The sequence below is a fragment of the Taeniopygia guttata genome, chromosome 37, assembly GCF_048771995.1.
Source record: "Taeniopygia guttata chromosome 37, bTaeGut7.mat, whole genome shotgun sequence".
NCBI lineage: Eukaryota > Metazoa > Chordata > Aves > Passeriformes > Estrildidae > Taeniopygia > Taeniopygia guttata.
Genome location: NC_133062.1, coordinates 6,020,393 through 6,038,947, shown reverse-complemented (window position 1 = coordinate 6,038,947; position 18,555 = coordinate 6,020,393). Strand labels below are relative to the sequence as shown.

General features: G+C 54.4%; 2 protein-coding genes across 2 annotated transcripts in view; one reads left to right on the top strand and one right to left on the bottom strand.

Moving 5' to 3' along the window:
• LOC140681608 (uncharacterized) overlaps positions 1 to 18,555 on the bottom strand; it is a 370,130-nt gene that overhangs the window by 192,969 nt on the left and 158,606 nt on the right. The window lies entirely within an intron of this gene.
• Positions 1 to 18,555, top strand: part of LOC140681537 (uncharacterized) — a 28,690-nt gene that overhangs the window by 582 nt on the left and 9,553 nt on the right. The window contains 1 exon segment of the mRNA XM_072921429.1: positions 8,380 to 9,149. Within this exon segment, the coding sequence (XP_072777530.1) occupies positions 8,380 to 9,149 (770 nt within the window).

The window sequence follows — 18,555 nt, the reverse complement described above, 5'->3', positions numbered from 1 at the left end:
CAGCCAGGGAGCCTCTGCTCCCACAAACGGCTCGCACTGCCCCTCCCGGTCTTTCAGTTCTTATACCCCTTCAGTTCTGGACATTGTGATATTCTCGACGTGCTCTGCATCTGCGCGGCGTGTTGCTAGGGGTCTTTTTTTCTGCTGTCCGGTGGTCATTTGAGGAAAGCTCCTATTCTTCTTCCTCTGAGGTAGCGTTAACCCTGCAATAACTTCTCCAAATATGGTAGCGCAGCCTTCAAAGATCTCTCAATTCCACTATCTACTAATAGCAGTACATCCTGCCCTCCTGCCCCACTGTTTCCTGCGACTTACACAATCCCTGGGGCTTTTCCTGATGAACAAAAACTATGCTATTGTCTTTCACAGCGTGAAGAAATTAGCTTCTTCTGACAAGAAAGCCATAAATTCCTCTTCTCTGGAAAATTTAGATGTCCTGTGATGGTTACGTCAAAGCAACTCTCTCATTCCTTCAAATAAAAAACAAAACACATAAGGAGTTTCTATTTTAACTACTAAAGCTTCATTTTAACTACAAAACTACATTTACCATGCTATTAAAATGTTAATACAGCACTACGAATCAAACTAACATAATACATACAGTAACTATGCGCAAAGAGCCATATATTATGCGTTTTTCACATTGGGTGCCTCCTGGATTGCCCCCGGAAAGAGCCCATCTCTGCACCGAGCCACGTTTTTTCATTTGTAAATTAGGTCTTTCTTTCTCTGTCATCTGTGGTTTCTGCAGCCCCGGCTGCTGCTTCTGGTCTTTTAAAACTTTAAAAATCGTTTTGTACAAGCACAACTGACTTGATGTATATTTTACATAAGCACGAATTATTCCATAACATATATTACAATGGGACTGCAAAGATCCCCCCGCAGGTCCGTGGGGATGCAGAGATCCCCCTGCAGCCCCTGGAGGAGCCAGGCTGGAGCTCGGCGATGCCTGAGAGGAGGCTGTGACCCCGTGGGCAGAGGGGCCCCGCTGGAGCAGCCTGGCCTGGCAGGACCGAGCCCGTGGCACAGTGACCCACGCTGCAGCACTTGGAGGGGGCTGTGCCCCAGGGGATGGACTCGGCTCGGAGAAGTTCCTGGAGAAGTCTCGGCTGGGAGAGAGCGCAGGGTGCAGCAGGGAACGACTCCTGTCCCTGAGCAGAGGGAGAAGCCGCGGGGGATGAGCTGAGCACGGCCCCATTCCCTGTCTCCTGCCCTGCCGGGGGAGGAGGTGCAGCTGGGAGCAGGGAGCCGTGGGGAAAGCTGCATTTAAGGCTCTGCACTGACTTCTCCTTATCCTGCTCTGACTCTTGGGAGTTTTCTGCCAGAAATCTCTCCCCTCCCCCGCTCACCCACAGGGCTTTGGGCAGGTTTCCCTTTTTGGGGGAAATCAAAGCCAAGCACCGATGCACTAATGAGGGGCAGGAGAAGGGAGGCTCCCGGGCTTCCCGCAGAGCCGGAGGCACGGAAGGCGCAGGGCCGGGAAAGCCGTGGCGGGAGGTGCGGAGAAGTTTGTTTGTGTGGGCAGCTCAATCCCGCCTCGGGCCCGGGCCCGTCCCGGGGCTGTTGCTCATCTCCGGCTTTGCCCTCACGCAGCGCGGGGGGCCCTGAGAGCGCGGGGCGAGTCTGGGCCGTGCGCAGAGCCCGCCCCCAGCTCGCTGCCATTGGCCGCTGGTGCCGTCAGTCGCGGTTGCGGCGCGCTGATTGGTGGGAGCGGGGCGCAGCACGGCCCCGGCGGCGGGCTGAGGGCGGCCGTGGGCGGGCAGCGGCGCCATTGGCGCCGGGAGCGTCTGTGCGGGCCCGGGAGCGGCGGCAGCGGCCGGAGCGCGGTGAGGCGGCGTCGGCGGAGCTCGGAGGCGGCCCCGGCGCAGGTGGGAGCCGCGCTGGGTTCTGCGGGGGCTCGGGGCTGGCTGCGGGCGGAGGGGGCGGCAGGGGGCTGCGGCGGGTCGGTGGTGCCGTGTCCGGCCCGTGCCGGCCCCGGGCTGAGGGCGCGGCGGGAGCGGCTGCCCGCGGTCTCCTTCCCGCCGGGGCCTGGGCAGGAGCCGCTGCCGGAGCAGCGCTGGCTCGGCCCGGCTGCTGTGGGTAGGACAGAGGGGGCTGCCCCGCGGCCGGGAGCGTGCGGGGAAATTCCCGTCGCCGGAGGTTTCTGTGGCCGGAGGAGAGCGAGGAGTCCTGTAAAAGTGACTTTATTGCCGAGCAGGGGGAGAGGCCGTGGGGCATTTGCCGTGCGCTCTCTGCCATGGTTGTGGTCCGCAGTCTCCTTTTTATCCTCATTTTCCCGGCCGCATCTCCCTCTGCCTTTGCCCACGGGCTGAGGTCCTTGGAAGGTTCAGACTTCCCGATGCGCCTGCTGCCTGTCCTCTTTAATATGCACCCTCCTTTTGTATAACAGCCGATATTCATGGCTCTCTTAAGCCTTTGTTCTCCTGGAAGTTCGGGAATTTTAGGGGACTTTGAGAAATTGTGTGGCTCAATTTGTGAAATTTATTGGAACTGATGGTTTTCCCCGTAGCTTCCTTATCTACAAGTACCTGGCTCTCTCTCCAGGCAGATTCACTCCTGGACTCTGTTTTGTTCTTCCCGGGTCCTCTTTGGTTTTGGGATTATTCTCGGTGCCGTCATTCCCTGTCCTTTTGTAGCTGTTTGTGGATCAGGAGGCCTGGCTGCCACCTGCATGCCCTGGCTCAGCTGCTGGATGAGCTGCACTGCCAAGGTGTGGAGCATGGTAAAAAGATGAGAGTTGCTGCAGCACAGAAGAGGAGAAGCAGCATTCGTTTAACCCCTGGTGTGCCGGGGAGCCACGAAAGCGTGTCCCATTCCCATCCTTTCCATGTTTGGACCAATACATAAACTCTTCACCTATTTCCTTTTTTATCTTCCTCAGGACTTTACCTTTGTCGTCTCTTTGCCAACAGCAGTTTGAATCATTTAGTTCTCCACAAACTCCTCCTTTTTCTGCTAACAGATAATCTGATCCCATCCCCTGGTGAAATGTTGTGTTCCTCTTTCAGTGAATTGGTCGGCAGGAAGGTCAGGAGCTGGAGCTGTCTGGTTGGTTCTTATTCCGAGGACAGTTTTTAATCTAATGATGCCATTGAAATGATAAATGGGTTCTCTGTCTCCTGATATGAATTGGTTTGGGTTCCCAGGGGCTGGTCCGTGGTGTTGTAGGATTTGTTCTGGTGGCCCTTCATCTTTTCCCCATTTCTGGGTGCTCCCTCAGGCTGAGGCTGCATCAATGACTGCATTTTTCTAAATACATCATCAAATACTTGAATTCCAACTAATTTCCCTGGACTTGTTCTAGCAAAAGCCCCAGTGCTCTGATACACCCTGTACAGCACAGACAGTGGCAGCAGATGTTGAAGTGGGCAGAGGGATGATCCCCCCCTTATTTTAGTGAAGTTTTCACAACATGCTCCATTTGCTGTTTCCCTTTGCAGCTTCAGCCATTTCTGTTTCAGAGTCAGATCCTCACCATGGGCTCTGCCTTCAGCTGTGCAGATTCCATCTGTGCAAGCAGGCAGAGCTTGGGGTGAGGGGCAGAGGGAATCAGCCAATTCCTGCCCCAGGCAAGAAGAGCCAGGTACATTTTTCCCCACTCTGCCCCAGCAGTGCAGATTTGCATTTCTAAAGCTCCTCCTGGGTGCCTGGAATGCAGCTTCTCTTCCAGAGCAGCCTCACATGTGGCCCCCCCACAACCAGCTGATTTTTTTTCCTTCTGATCGTGTGTTTACTGTTTATGGGTAAAAGGGTCACATTTAAATCTCTTCTAGTTTTGCGAAGTGCAGCCTAAAGGTGAACGTTGAAAACCGCAGACCAAAATTTTGGTATCTCTAAGAGCCACATAAAACACAGACAAAAAAATTCCAAAGCAATTCACTTTCTTCTCCTTCTCCTCGGAGTAAAAACTCATTCTCACATCCCTACCGAAACCTAACCGGCAATATAGAAGTAGGATTATTACAAAAAATACTCCAATGCTATAAACTTAGCACTGAAACTGCAGGAAAAAGAAAAACTCTACCACTATGTTTAGTGGAAGAGTCAAGGCATTCCTTAATTCTGGCCAGGATGTGCTGCAGAAATCATTCCATCCCCACAAAGCCCGGTTGTGCAGAGAAAACCGTTCCATGACACGTGGGTTTTACTTGATTTTTCCCGAACTTGATACAGTCTGAACCAGTCTAAATCCACTGGTTTAATGTTATGTCGTTTCAGGTGCAGTTTTTAGTATTTGGTTTCCTATTGGACCCGGATTTCTTTGCTTCAGCTGTTAATGAGGTGGGAAGTGCTGATTTCCTTCTCAGCCTTTTGCAGACCAGGTGTCTGCAGCCCTGGCAGTGTCTGGGGTAGGTGTTGGTTGCTGTTTGCTGCTGGGGTTGATGTTTTGCTGCTGGGCGTTATCTTTGTGGGTATCTTTTGGGCCATTCCCAGTGTGTTGAGGTGTTAAACTCATCTCCATTGAGTGGTGTAACATCCCTTAACAAAACCTTTAACATTTCTTTCCCCAGGGCCAAGGCAAAGCAAACCTGAGTAGAGAAATGAAAGGTTAACAATGTTAAAGTCTATGAGCTGGTGTATTTTCCATCAATGCCATGGCAGGCAGGGCAGTGTGTGAGTGTAAGTGAGAGCCAGAGTGGAATTGTCCCGTGCTCTTGCCCAGCAGCTGTGGCAGGGCAGGCCCAGAGAGCGCTGAAGCTGCAGCAGTGGCAGCAAGGGCTGTCCCCGGTGGCTGGAGCTGCCAAAGGAGGGTGGCCAGGCCGAGGATTTCAGCAGAGGATGTGTGGGCAGGCCCAGGGCCTTGCCCCGCTGTGGAGCCCTGGCTGCTGCTGCGCTGCCTTCAGTGCAGGCTCAGTGGGGGCCTCCCATCCTCCTGCTGCAGGCGGGAAGTGCAAATCTCCGGGGCTGCAGAGACCTGGAGCCGAGGCTGAGGGGTCCCCCCGTGCTCAGCTGTGCTGGCGGCTGTTTCTGGCCTCGGGGCCACTTGGCACGGGCCACGCCACTTGGCCACCAGTGGTGCTGCTCTGCACTCCTTAGGCAGGAGCCGATGTCCTGCTGGGATGTTGGCAACAGCAAAGTGCCAAGGCAGCTCTGTGCCAGCCCAGCTTCCTGGGGGAGAGATTGCACCAGAGACAGGATTCTGGCCACAGACTGCTTTAAATGTGCATCCCTTATCTCCACCCTGCACTAGGTGGAGAATTCCCAGGGTAAGGAATTCCCGAGATCAATTCCAAGGGGAAATGATTGAATATCTGCCCTGGGTCTGGCTCTCTTCTTGCCCAAGCCAATGGCAAAAGCCGTACCCATGGCATCTTGGTTTCTATCCCCAGCTTCCAAAGGTGTTTCTTTCCATCCCCTTTCATTCTTTGTACCCAGCCTGAGCTCTGGGGGTGCCAGGGGTTCTGGAGGTCCCATTGTATTCCTAAAGCTGCCATAACCCCCTGGAGGATCTTTCCTGGAAAATGAGTTCTGCTCTCTGAGTCTGTTGCTTCCACAATGCCTTGTATATTAATTACTCCTTTTAGAAATACCTTAATAAGGGATCCAGTGGCTGCTGAGCAATCAGAATTGCTTTTGCTCCCCTGTTAGGTGAGATGGTGTCACCAGAAGATATTGAAGCCTTCCAACCTTCTTTCCCTAACATCTCAGGTCCCAGACTGTCTCTTTTCTCTTTCAAGTGGAGGAGGAGTAATATTTCACAAAGCTTTCCTTTCCCAGGAAAGGGTTAAAAGTCTTGGACTGCCCTGACTGCTGAAATCTCAGCCCAGACCCCAACTCCCAGGGCTGGGCACCTTCCCCCCCGCTTCTCCTTCTCCTCTGCCAGTGAATTTCCAGGTGCCTTCAGGCTCTCTGTCTGTTTCCCTCCGGTGCTGTGGGGGCGTGGGGAACAAAGACATCTCAGGTTTCCTCCCCCTGGCCAATCCCTCCCAGGCCGCAGGGCTTCCATTCCCCCACCCAGCCCGTGGTGGGCGGGGGAGAGTCTGCACTCTCCAAAGAGACAGTTCTGCTGGGAGTTCTTGCTTTGAACCTGTGTTCTCAGAGGCGTGCCCATGCCTTCAGTGGCCACTCCCGGTGCCAATATCCAAACCTGACCACTGATTGCTTTGAGACCGGCTGCCTGAGAAAATTCACTTCCGTGTCCAACCATGAAAATCTGCATTTCCCAGATGTTGCTTTGTTTTGCTCCTTGTGCTCAGGGTCCCCTGCACAGCCCGTGTGGCAGAGCCGGTGCCTGTCCTGCCGCAGTGTCCAAAGGCGGCCCCCCCGGCGGGCAGGGCCGGCAGCTCCCCGGGGCCGGGCAGCGGCCGGGGCGTCCCGCAGCCTCCTGGGGGCCGGGGGCCACTGCCGGCCCTGCCCGGGGCTGGTGGGCTCAGGCAGCGCCCGGCGCTGAGCCCCGGCTGCCCCACAGCCCCGGCCCGGCCCCGCAGCTCCCCACAGGCCCCCATGTCCTTAATTACCTCTGGGGGAATGTGCAAACTACCTCAGCATTCTCCCAAGGGACCCTTCAGAGACATTTTGGGATCATCATCCCTTTGGCCAGGAGCCCTCCCTGGCTTTCCCTTTTCTCCCCTCCATGGGTGCCCTGCCATGTTCACTCCCCGGAGATCCCAGGGCACTCACTGATGAGATTTTCAGTGCTCTCTACCTGCTGACTCTTCACAGACCCCCCGATGTGTCACTCGGCTGTCTCCTGGTCACTCCCGGGTCCCCAATCAATCCCTGGTGCCGCCGCCAGCCAAGGGAGCCGATCACCCAAAGTGGGTGAGGCACCTTCAGCTGCACTCCCTGCCCCAGGGTGTGCGGAAAAATTGACATCACCAGAGGATTCTGTCCACAAAGCAGACAGAGGAGTCCTGTGAAACTAATTTCATTTCTAAAAATGGGAGAGGCCATGGGATATTCTCCATGGGATCTCTCCAATTACTGGAGGACACAGCCTCCTTTTCATCCTAATTCTCCTGGCCACATCTCCCTCTGCTTTCCCCACTGGCTGAAGTACTTGAGAGCTACAGACTTCCCAATCCACCTACTACATACTCCCTTAATATGCTCCCTGCTTTTATATAGCAAACGATCTCTGTTAAGTCTTTCTTGTTCTTCTGGAAGTTCATGAAAAGAGCAGGGCCTTGGCTGAGCAGCAGTCTATGTCATCAATTAATAACATTTTCTGAAACCAAGGCTTCTCCTGTCACTTACTTACATGAAAGTTGCTTGACCCTATCTCTGAGCAGATTCAGAGCATCTGTTTGTAAAGACACTTTGCTCTTGTTCCTTTCATGGGGGTCCCCCGTTTGTGGGACATCCCCCCTGGAGCAGGGTGTCCCCTCTTTGCTGCGGCCCCAGCCCTCAGGCAGAGCTCAGCCAATCAGAGCCCGCGGCGCTGATGACTCACCAGTTGCCAGGCAGACTCGCAGCTCCCCGCGTTCCCCACCTGGACCCCACCTGCGCCCCCCCCTCGGCCCCATCGCCCCCCGAGGGGAATTTGGGGAGGTGGGAGTGGGGCAGCGCCAAGGCCGGGCCCCCCCGCGCTGTCCTGGCGGGAGCGGCTGCAGTGGGGACCGAGTGCGGGCGGGAGCGGCCGAGAGCCCAGCGCTGCCCCAGCCCGACCTGCCCCAGCTCCATCTCTGCCCCTCGGCTGGGATGCTGTGGGTCTGGGGGGAAGAGGGAGCCGGCAGTGGGTGCTGGGCCTGGGGGCAGGAGGAGAAGGGAAGGAGAAGCAGGCTTGAGGAACAGAATGGTCAAACGATGCAGGTGGCAGGAGAAGGTGGGATTGTGCAGGAGAAGGAGGAATAGCAGGAGGAAGAGGAGTGTGAGGAAGAGTAGGGACACAGGAGGAGGAGAAGGAGCAGAAAGAGGAAGCAGCAGAAGGTTCCACCCCTCCCTGTGTCTGCAGCCATCCCCCAGCCCCAGGAGCATTGCTCCCCCCACATGCAGCAGGTGACTGTGGAGGGGGATCCAGGATTTTCAGGGGATGAATCTTGGTGTTTCTGAGCTTTCTTGGGCTAAATGTTGGTGTTTTGGTTTTATGTGGCAGCTGAATCTTTATGTTTTGGAGGAGGTTTTTGCTGACTTGTGATGTTTGGGGAGTTTTTGATCTGTATCTTGAAGTTTGTGGGATTTTTGGGCTGAATCTTGGTGTTTTGGAGGTTCTTACAGACACAAGATTCCCAATGACTTCCTGAGATGAACTTGGGCAAGGAGGAACCTCCAGTCCAAGGTGCTCTTCTCTTGTTTTTTTCCCCAAACCAGGATTTGTCATTCCCTGGGCGTGTCTGGATGGAGGAGGAGGAAAAGCCCCGGAGATGCTGCAGGAGGAGGAGCTGCAAACCCAGCCCAGGGAGCTGCATGGAGGAAAGAGCCCCCCTGAGCCAGGAAGGCGGGCGGAGATCCAGCCAGAGCTCGGAGCTGGTGGAGAAGCCTCATGGCAGGGAGAAGCCCCACAAGTGCTTGGAATGTGGGAAGGGTTTCAGCTGGAGATCCAGACTGATCGTGCACCAGAGGATCCACACCGGGGAGAGGCCCTATGAGTGTGGGGAGTGTGGGAAGAGGTTTCGGACCAGCTCCAATCTCCTCCTACATGAGCGGAGTCACACAGAGGAGAGGCCCTTCCGCTGCCCCGACTGCGGGAAGGGCTTCAAGCGAAACTCCCACCTCACCGAGCACCGGCGCATCCACACTGGGGAGAGGCCCTACGAGTGTGGGAAGTGTGGGAAGAGCTTCAGACAGAGGTCTCACCTAAATGAGCACCAGGTGATCCACACCGGGGAAGGGCCTTACAAATGTTTGGAATGTGGGAAGAGCTTTGGGCGGATCTCAGCCCTGAGAAAACACCAGCGCATCCACACAGGGGAGAGGCCCTACGAGTGTCCCCAGTGTGCGAAGAGGTTCCAGACCAGCTCCAGTGTCCTCAGACATGAGCGGAGTCACACAGAGGAGAGGCCCTTCCGCTGCCCCGACTGCGGGAAGGGCTTCAACCGCAACTTCAGCCTCACCGTGCACCGGCGCATCCACACCGGGGAGAGGCCCTACGAGTGTGGGAAGTGTGGAAAGGGTTTCTCAGAGAGCTCAGCCTTGACCCAGCACCAACGGAGGCACCAGTAAGGGAAGCCCTGTGAGTGCCCCGAGTGAGGGAAGAGCTTGGAGTGAGGGAAGAGCTTGGAGTGAGGGAAGAGAGTGAGGGAAGAGCTTGGAGTGAGGGAAGAGAGTGAGGGAAGAGCTTGGTGCGCTGCTCCAGCTCCATCCCCCATGGGAGGATCCGGGCTGGATGATCCCCAGTGACCCCCGTTGGGCAGAGCCCTGGTGCCCCCGTATGGGGAATAAAACAGAGAGTAAAGCAATGGAGCTGATAAAGGGGCCCGATATCTGAGGCCTGACTGAGCAGAAACTGTGGGAGACACAGACACAGTTTAAGTCTCCCTGGGCAAGGAGTGACCTAGCAACGTGGTATGAGACTTTGTGATAAAATAATGTTACCAGGTGATGTCATGTCATGAGGAATTTGTAACTAATGAGAAAATGTACCAAAAACAGAGCCCTATATAAGGACCCTACAAGTAAATCCCTGTATAAACACCTGGTACACACAATAAAATTGGCTTTGGTCTAATCTCGGATGTCCCCGTCTCTCCCTGGTGGATATCCCTGTTGTGGGTGATCCCCGTTGGGTGGGGGAAGGTGTTGGAGGGATTTCTTTCCCTTCTCCTCGTGCTGCCGTGGTTTGGTTGGTAATAAATTCCCTCCCTGTGCCCGGGCTGGGTCTGTTGTCCCCGTGCCGCTGCTCGGGGCAGGATCTCTCCCGTTCCTTCTCCGCACTCCCGGGCCTCTCCTCAGCCAATGAGAGAATGCGGTGGACAAGAGTCAGCCAATCAGAGAGAGCGGCGCTGATGACTCAGCAGTTGCCGGGCAGACCCGCAGCAGGCAGTGTTCCCCACCCGGACCCCGCCCTCCCTGCCCAGTGCCGGCCCCGCCGTGGGGTCCCCCCAAGTCCCTCCCCAGTGCCCCCATAAACTGGGCTGGGTTTAACTGGGAAGCGTTACTGGGAACACTGGGAGCAGGCGGGCAGGGGCAGAGTGACAGCAGGGCTGGGGGTACACAGGACCCCCCAAAATCAGCGTGGGGATGGAGCGGGGGATCCCGGCTGGGTCCGAGGCCACAGGGAAGCTCTGCGGCCGCCGGTGGCTCAGGAGCTCTGTGGGCAGAGAAACAGGGGTGACACCGGGCTGGGGGCCCCGGGTGGAGCACCCACAGTCTTGGGGAGAGGGGACATGACCCCCGGTACCCCCCTTGACCCACTTGCACAGGTAGAAGCCGAGCCCCAGCACCAGGAAGACAAAGCCCAACTCGTAGTCCCTGATCCTCGTCTGCATCTTGCTGCTGGTGGTGTCCAGCGGCATCTCTGGGAGGCCTGCAGGCATCAGGACCCCCCAAAACCTCTCACTGACACCCCAAGCCTCTCCAAGCACCCTCCTGATTGCTCCCAGTCCACCCAGGAGCCCCTGAAACTTGCCCTGATCCCTTCCTCACCTCCCCAGGACCCACCAAAGCGTCTCCCATCCCTTTCAGAATCCCACAACCCCCTTCCAGTCTCCCCCCACCACCCCAGTACGCCTAAACCCTCTCCCAGTCCCTTCTCAGCCCCACCAGGACTCACCCAAACGCTTCCCAGTCTCTTTCCAGTACAACCAACCTCATCCCAATCTCTGCTTTTCCATCCCCAATCTCCATCCAGCTCCTCCAGGCTCACTCTAGTCCCTCCCAGTCACACCCAGTACCCCCAAACTCCCTCCCAGTGCCCACCAGGACCCCCAGAACCTCATCCCACCAGCTTCTTCTCTGCTGAATTCCTAGAGGAAGACCAGGCCCAACTACTACCAGACCTTCAGAGAAAACTCCACCCTTCTAGAGATCACCACTTCAGCAGCATTTCATCTGCCACTCCAGGAGGAGCAGCCACCATTTTAACTGGACTACTACCAACACCCTGACTCCTCAGGGTGTCAGGTTTCTGCCTCCATCACTAGTTTCATTTGTACTAATTACATTTGTTTTATTATTATTTTTTTATTTAGTTTTTTTTCCTGGTAAAGAACTGTTAATCCCATTCCCATATCTTTGCCTGAGAGCCTTTTGTTAAATTGTGGTAATTCGGAGGGAGGGTGTTTACCTTTTCCATTTCACAGGAGGCTTTTGCCTTCCTTCACAGACTCCTGTCTTTTCAAACCTAGACATGGGCCTTGTTTTTTTTCTATCCCTTGTGTGTGTGTTGTGGGCTCGGGTCTGGCTCTAGATTTTCTTGTGGGCAGGGCTGGCCCTGTTGGCCGTGCGGAGCCCCCGTGGTTTTCTGGGCTTGTGCCAGAGCGTGTTGGGGTGTGTTGAAGGGCGCTGCTGAGGGGCTGCCAGGTGCCCATGGCACACCGCCCTGAGAGCGCCCGGTCTCGTCTGATCTCGGAAGCAAAGCTGGGTCGGCCCCTATTCCATCCTGTCCATGGGCAAGGCCCCAGGGGATGGGATGGGATGGGATGGGATGGGATGGGATGGGATGGGATGGGATGGGATGGGATGGGATGGGATGGGATGGGATGGGATGGGATGGGATGGGATGGGCACGCTCGCAGGTCAGTGCTCTACGTCACTGCCTGGATTCATGGCTACTTGCAGAAGGTGAAAAGGAAAAGGTCTGAGTCAGCAAGTGCTGCAGTTGTGCCTTGAGGGCACCTGCAAGAGTGAAGTCTGGGCAAGGCTACAGGACAGCAAGTCCTGCACTCTGGTCTTGGGGGCTCCAGCCACAAGGACAGGAGTCTCCTGTCAAGGACGGTGCAAAGCAAATGCCACGGTCTGCCCTCGAGGGCAGCTGCAGAAGAGATGCCTTGGGAAGGCCAGAGGTCACCAAGTGTTCTGATCTGGCCACGAGGTCACCTGCAGGAGTAATACCTCGGGAAAGCTCCAGGTCAGCAATGAATGAGTGGCTGTGCGAGGGCTCCTCACAGCACCGCTCTCTCCGTCCTGTCCTGTCGCGTGCACCGAGCACTGTGGAGTGGCCTTGTCACTGCCAACACCTTTGCCACAGCATGTCACAAAGGGCCCTTGGATACCCTGTCCTGTTCCATTCCACGGTGACCATGCTGCACCGTGTCACAAAGGGCCCTTGGATACCCTGTCCCGTTCCATTCCACGGTGACCATGCTGCACCGTGTCACAAAGGGCCCTTGGATACCCTGTCCCGTTCCATTCCACGGTGACCATGCTGCACCGTGTCACAGAGGGCCCTTGCACACTCTGCCACCTGCCCTGGGGCCACCCCCAGCCCCCCAGAGTGGCCCAGGTTGGAAGGAATGCCTTGCCCCAGGTGTGTCAGACAGCCCAACAGGATCTTTAGGAACGGCTCAGACCATCAGCAAACGCTGCCCTGCTCTGCGGGCTCAGAGCAGCAGGAGCCCCCAGGGCTGCCGACGCAGCCGCGGCGGGAAGGGCACGGGGCCCTGCACAGAAGCTGGCACGGCCTCCTCGGGACACGTCCCACATGGTGGCCATCCTAAGCACGGCCGTGTGACACAGACCAGGAACGTGTGGGCCAGGGCAGGAATGCTGCTCTGACCCTGGGGCCCGGGGAGCGCTGACATCAGCCGCTGAGGCACAGTCCCCGCCGAAGCAGAGTTCCCCCGAGCCCTGGCAGCACCGGTGCCCGTCTGCTGCCCCAGAAACCTGTGCCCCAAAAGGGCTTCTCTGCCAGAGGGAAACCAAAGCTGGTTTCTGTTGGAGCAGTGGTCCTGTAGAAAAGGTGTAGTCGGTCCAGTGGAAAACCCCAGCTGTGTCCTCTTGGAAACCTGTGGGAAGGCTGCCTCTCTGTCTAGAAATCCCAGGATATATCTAGGTGGGAATGTTTAGCTCTTCCCCCCTAGGTGGAGCATCTCACCATGGGCTGATGCCATTCTGAGTAACACGGTGGGTCCTTGATAAAAGCCAGGGACATCATAAAAAGGGAAATCTGGCCGGACAGAATGCACATCCAACCAATATTATTAATGCAACGTTCTCCGTTTATTCGAGAGAAGATGGCAGTTTTTATACACTTCTACATAGTTTACAATTTACAAAGGAACTCTGATTGGCAAGATAACATTGTTTATCTTTGTCTTAAGGTGGCTGAAACCTTACACTATAAACCTATGCTACTTCACACCCAGACAGCCCAGTGCTCCCCATCACACCTTAATACAATTTCTAACTGCGCCACAAACTCTTAATTTCTAACTGCATCAGATCCAGATCCAACAAGGTGAGGTTTGACAAGTCCAAGTGCCGGGTCCTGCACTTTGGCCACAACAACCCCTGCAGCGCTACAGGCTGGGGACAGAGGGGCTGGACAGCAGCCAGGCAGAAAGGGACCTGCAGGGACTGATGGACAGCAGGCTGGACATGAGCCAGCCGTGTGCCCAGGTGGCCAAGAAGGCCAATGGCTCCTGGCCTGGGTCAGGAATGGTGTGGTCAGCAGGAGCAGGGCAGTGATTCTTCCCCTGTGCTCAGCACTGGTTGGGCAGCACCTCGAGTGCTGTGTCCAGTTCTGAGACCCCAATTTAGGGAGGACATGGAGGGGCTGGAGCATGTCCAGAGAAGAGCAACAAGGCTGGTGAGGTGTGTGGAGCACAATTCCTGTGAGGAGTGGCTGAGGGAGCTGGGGTTGTTTATCTTGGAGAAGAGGAGGCTCAGGGGAGACAAGGCAGTGTCAGGGCACAGGTTGGACTTGATGATCTCCAAGGACTTTTCCAACCTTGCTGATTGTGTGATTCTCTGAAACCACCCCTGGAGCCGTTGCAGGAGGAGTCCTGGACCTCCTCTTCAGAAGCTCCAGCAGCCCAGGTCCCTCAGCTTCTCCTCACAGCCCCAAAGCCCATCCTGTCAGTCCTGCAGAGCCTCTGCAGCTCCTCCTCACTGCCCAGAACAGGGAGCCCCACAGCCAGACACAGCAGCCCAGATGTGCCCCCCTGGCCTGGGGTGCCTCTGGCAAGGGAGCAGCACCAGGCACTGCAGGAGCCTGCAGACAATTCCTGCAGCACTTGTGGTGAGAGAGAATGAAAATTTGGATTTAGGTGAAATGTGCCACTTTGAGCTTGCTAAATATGCTGTCTAGTTTAGGGACTGCAGCCCTAGCAAAACTACCCCAGGTAAGGAAAAGAAAGCAAATTTCCACACTAAAAGATAAGAGATAAGAAAGACTCCTCGGACCTTGAAACAGACAGGGCAGAGTGACCCAGGAGTTCTTTCTGTACTTTCTGACAAAAACTGAGTACAAGTGTAACTAGCTGTAAGTGTAATGTGAAATCAGCATAATGAATATGCATCAACCTATTGTGAAATGCTATGCATATGGAAATTAGTACAGGTAATAAAGAAGGATAAAGAGTTCTCCGAGGGACTCATGTCTATTAAAGGGCAATGAGTCCCGATATGTGTCCACAGCACTGTGAATAAACATACCCATTCCATACAAATCTTAAAGGGAATTGTAGGGTTTGATTTTTCATCCGTGTTTCAGTTTGATGTATCAATGACATCCTTCTCCATAGCTTAGCAGAGGATTTCAGCCCCAAGATCAAGGGGGCATCTCCTCATCCCTCCCATCTGCGATTCAACTTCCTCTTCACTGACCTCGGTGTCTTCATGTAGCTGCTCTGTGTGTCTGCCCTGTGTCCTTTTCTCTCACTGGAGGGAGGATGGCAGCACTGGCAGAGTCAATATCTGCCCGGGGCTGCAGATGGTTCCGTGAGCCCGGCCGGGCTCGGTCCTTGCGGCCGGAGCTGTTTTCCCATGGAGGTTTCTGCAGCGGCTGCGCTGGGGCTGTGTCAGGCTGGGCCGCGCTGGGGCAGGGCCAGGATCTCAGCAGCCAGGCCAGAAGGCTGAGACGGGGCTGGGCCGGCCTTGGCACCTCTTTGGGGCCAGAGGGGAGAGAGACCCAGCCAGGCTTTCTCATCTTCAACTTGGGTCTGCACAGAGGCGTCTGCAGTTTGCTTAGTGGTTTAACAGATTGTCAGCTCTCAAAGCTAATTACTGATTGGGTTTTTTTTGTCAGACACGGAGGAAACTGCTAGCAGCTTCTCTCAGGACATCACTTCTGTGATGCAAAACCACCACAGCAGCACAGAGCACAGAGCTCCTTTGTCCATATGTAGTGGTCATGTGCCCGAGGCCTCAAAATCCCACCTTGGGAGATCTCTGGGCCCTCTCCAAGGTATTTTCAAATGAAAACATTCAGCTCATAGTCTAAGAAAATCACCAGAGCAAAGGGCCAGCCTGACCTGTCTGTCCTGGCTACTTTTGTCTGGGAGCAATCCTTGGATATATGGAATTTGGGAGGCCAAATTCTAATTTTGGCCATGGTCCCTGGACATGAAGTCCGGTTCTTTTCCACAGGAATGAAGGAACAGTGTGCCAGTGTTTCCTAGGGGGATGAGAGGCGACCACCAGATGCCAGCCAGAGCTGGTAGGCTTTGTTCTGAGAGATAACCTTGCATATAGGAAATTTTTTACGGAGGATACCCGTTTTGGCGATGAGCATCTGAAAAGAGGGACAGGTTTTTTTCCATAGCAAGGAAAGCACGGAGCCCCAGTGCTGCAGGAGCTGATGAGAAGCAGCCCTTGGCATTCTAACATCAGCCAGACCTGTCAGGTGGCCCCTGGCAGGCCAAGCCAGCCAGACCTGGTCCAAGTTCCCTCGCTTCCATGGGGCCCCACAGTGTCCCAATGGTCCCTTGCTTCCAGGAGGCCCTGAGGTGTCACAATGCCCCCTTGGTGACACCAGGCCCTGAAGGGTCAGAATGGTCTCCATGGTTCCATCAGGCCCCACAGAGTCATAATGGTCTCTGGGTCCATGAAGCCCCGCGGTGTCACCATGGCCCCTTGGTTCCATGGGCTCCAGTGGTGCCACAATGATCCCCTTGGTTCCATGAGGTGCCCACAGTGTCACAGTGATCTCCATGGGAAGGAAAGAACCGAGCCCCAGTGTGGCAGGGGCAGCCACCAGAGGCCAAGGCCAGCCAGGCTTGATGGTACTGGCAGATTTTGGCTGGGAGTAAACCTTGAACATAGAGAATTTTAGAGGTAGAACCCCAGTTTCGACCCTTACTGCCTAGATAAGATGGACGGTTCTTTTCCATAGGAAGGAAAGCACTGAGCCTGAGTGTTTCAAAAGCAGAAGAGGAGAGAGGTGGCTCCTGGAGGCCAAGCCACCCAGACCTTTCTGACCTGGCACCTTTTGTCATGGAAGAATCCTTGGATAAATGGAATTTGGGAGTGAAACGTAAACTTTAAGGCATTTAGAGATTTTGAGGAGCTAAGATTTTAGTTACAAATAAGCCTTACTAGAGTTAATTAAAATAAGAATAATAAATGAAGTTAGGAGTTAGCAGTTAACTAATAATTAATTGCTTGTCAGCACAATGTTTGGTTAGCTGGGTTTATAATGAAGAATATAGAAACTGATAAATAGCTTTTAGGAACATAAGACAATTGTGGGCCTCCTCTGTTCTGAAACCAATTGAAGACAAGGAATGGGAGTTCTACCAAGAGTTCATTTGTCATACCCGCATTGAAAAGGTAGAAAGGTCAGAACGAGGAAGACTTCATTTACTTCCTCATTTTGGGACCCCTCCCCATAAAAGGGACCACCGACCCATTTCAAGGGACAAACTACGCATGCTTAATAGCTTTTGGAGTGATTAGCATACGAAGCGGAGAATGGGATGTACCAAAATTATGAATATGCATTTGTATTTTGTATATTCAGTACTTGTATGGATAAAAAGACTCTGTAATCACCTGGAAGGTGTGGTGTGTATTTGGGAGCTATCCCGCACGCTGCCCGGCTTCGAATAAACATACACTTTCTAACTTTAAACTGTTAGAGAGTTTTTGTCCGTCACAGTTGGATATTGATACTAGATCAATATCCATATTTCTTTAATAAATCAGGAGAAGTATTCTCAATTTTGACCACAAACCCCTTGAGATGAAGGACAGTTCTTTTCCATAGGAAGGAAAGCACTGAGCCCCAGTGTTTGGAAAGCAGGTGAGAAACAGCTCTCAAGAGGCCAAGATCATCTAGACCTTTCCAATCCCAGTTTTGGTCATGGGTGCCTAGACAGGATGAATGTTTTTTTCCTGTAGGAAAGAGTAGTGCGAAGTCCAAGTGTTCAGAAAGAAGATGAGAGGTGGCCACCCTTAGGCCAAGCCAGCCAGACCTGTCTCTCCTGGCACCTTTCGTCTAGGAGCTATCCTTGGACACAGGGCATTTTGGAGGTGGAATCCCAGTTTTGGCTGTGTGCGCCTGGACAGGAAGATGAGTTCTTTTCATTAGGAAGGAAAGCACAGAGCCCCAGTGTTTCAGAGGCACATGAGTGCCAGCCCTCAGTAAGCCAAGGACAGCCAGACTTGTTATTCCTGGCAGCTTTTGTCTGGGAGCTATCCTTGGACATAGGGAATTCTGGAGGCAGATGCCAAATTTTGGCCCTGGGTGCCTGGCCAAGATGGATGGGTTTTTTTCTCAGAAGAAAAGAAAGCACATGGTTCCAGTGTTTGAAAGGCAGATGAGAGGTGGCCCTTGGGTGGCCAAGGCAGCCAGACCTGTTTCTCCTGGCAGATGTAATCTGGAAACAATCCTTGCAATATAAGGAAATTTGGAGAAGAAATCCCGGTTTTGGCCCTGGTTCCCTGGAGGAGAAGGACAGTTCTCTCCCATAGGAAGGAAAGCACAGAACCCCAGTGCTTCAGGGCAGATGAGAAGCAGCCCTCGACATGCCAAGGTCACCCGGACCTGTCAGGTGGTCCCCAGGAGCTCCAGCTGGCCAGACCTGTTCCATGTTCCCTTGGTTCCATGGGACCCCACAGTGTCACAAGGGTCTCCTTGGCTCCATCAGGCCCTGGAGTGTCACAATGTTCCCCTTGCTTCTGCAGTGCCACAATGGCCCCGTGCTTCCATGAGGCCTTGCAATGTCACAATGGCTTCGTGGTTCCACAGAGCCCTGATGTGTCACAATGGCCCCTGGGCTCCGTGTGCCCTCGCTGTGTCACAGCGGCTCCTCTGTGACACTGCGGCTGCACAAGGTCACCATGGACCCTTGGTTCCTTGGGGTCACCGAGTTCACAATGGTCTCCTTGATTCCATGAGGCAGCACAGTGTCACAATGGCCCCTTGGTTCCATGAGGTTCCGTAGTGCCACCATGGTATCCTTGGACCTGCATTGTCACAACTGACCCACGGTTCCATGAGGTTCTGCAGTGTCACTGTAGCAGTCAGAGGCCCTGCAAGGCCTCCCTGGCGGTCACTCACCTAAGATAAGAAATGCCTAAGTCATGGTGACTGGACCAAAGAAGCCCCTCTTCTGCATTCAGACCCTTCTTACCTCTCTGTAAGGGTATTGGTCGTATTCTTCTCAACTCTGGCGACTGGACAATTTCCAACACACCCCAGTACCCTATATAAACACCCATTTCTGCCCAATTTGGAGAAGAGCAGTCACTGCATCCCTTCAGAGGAGCTGGCAATAAAGGACATCA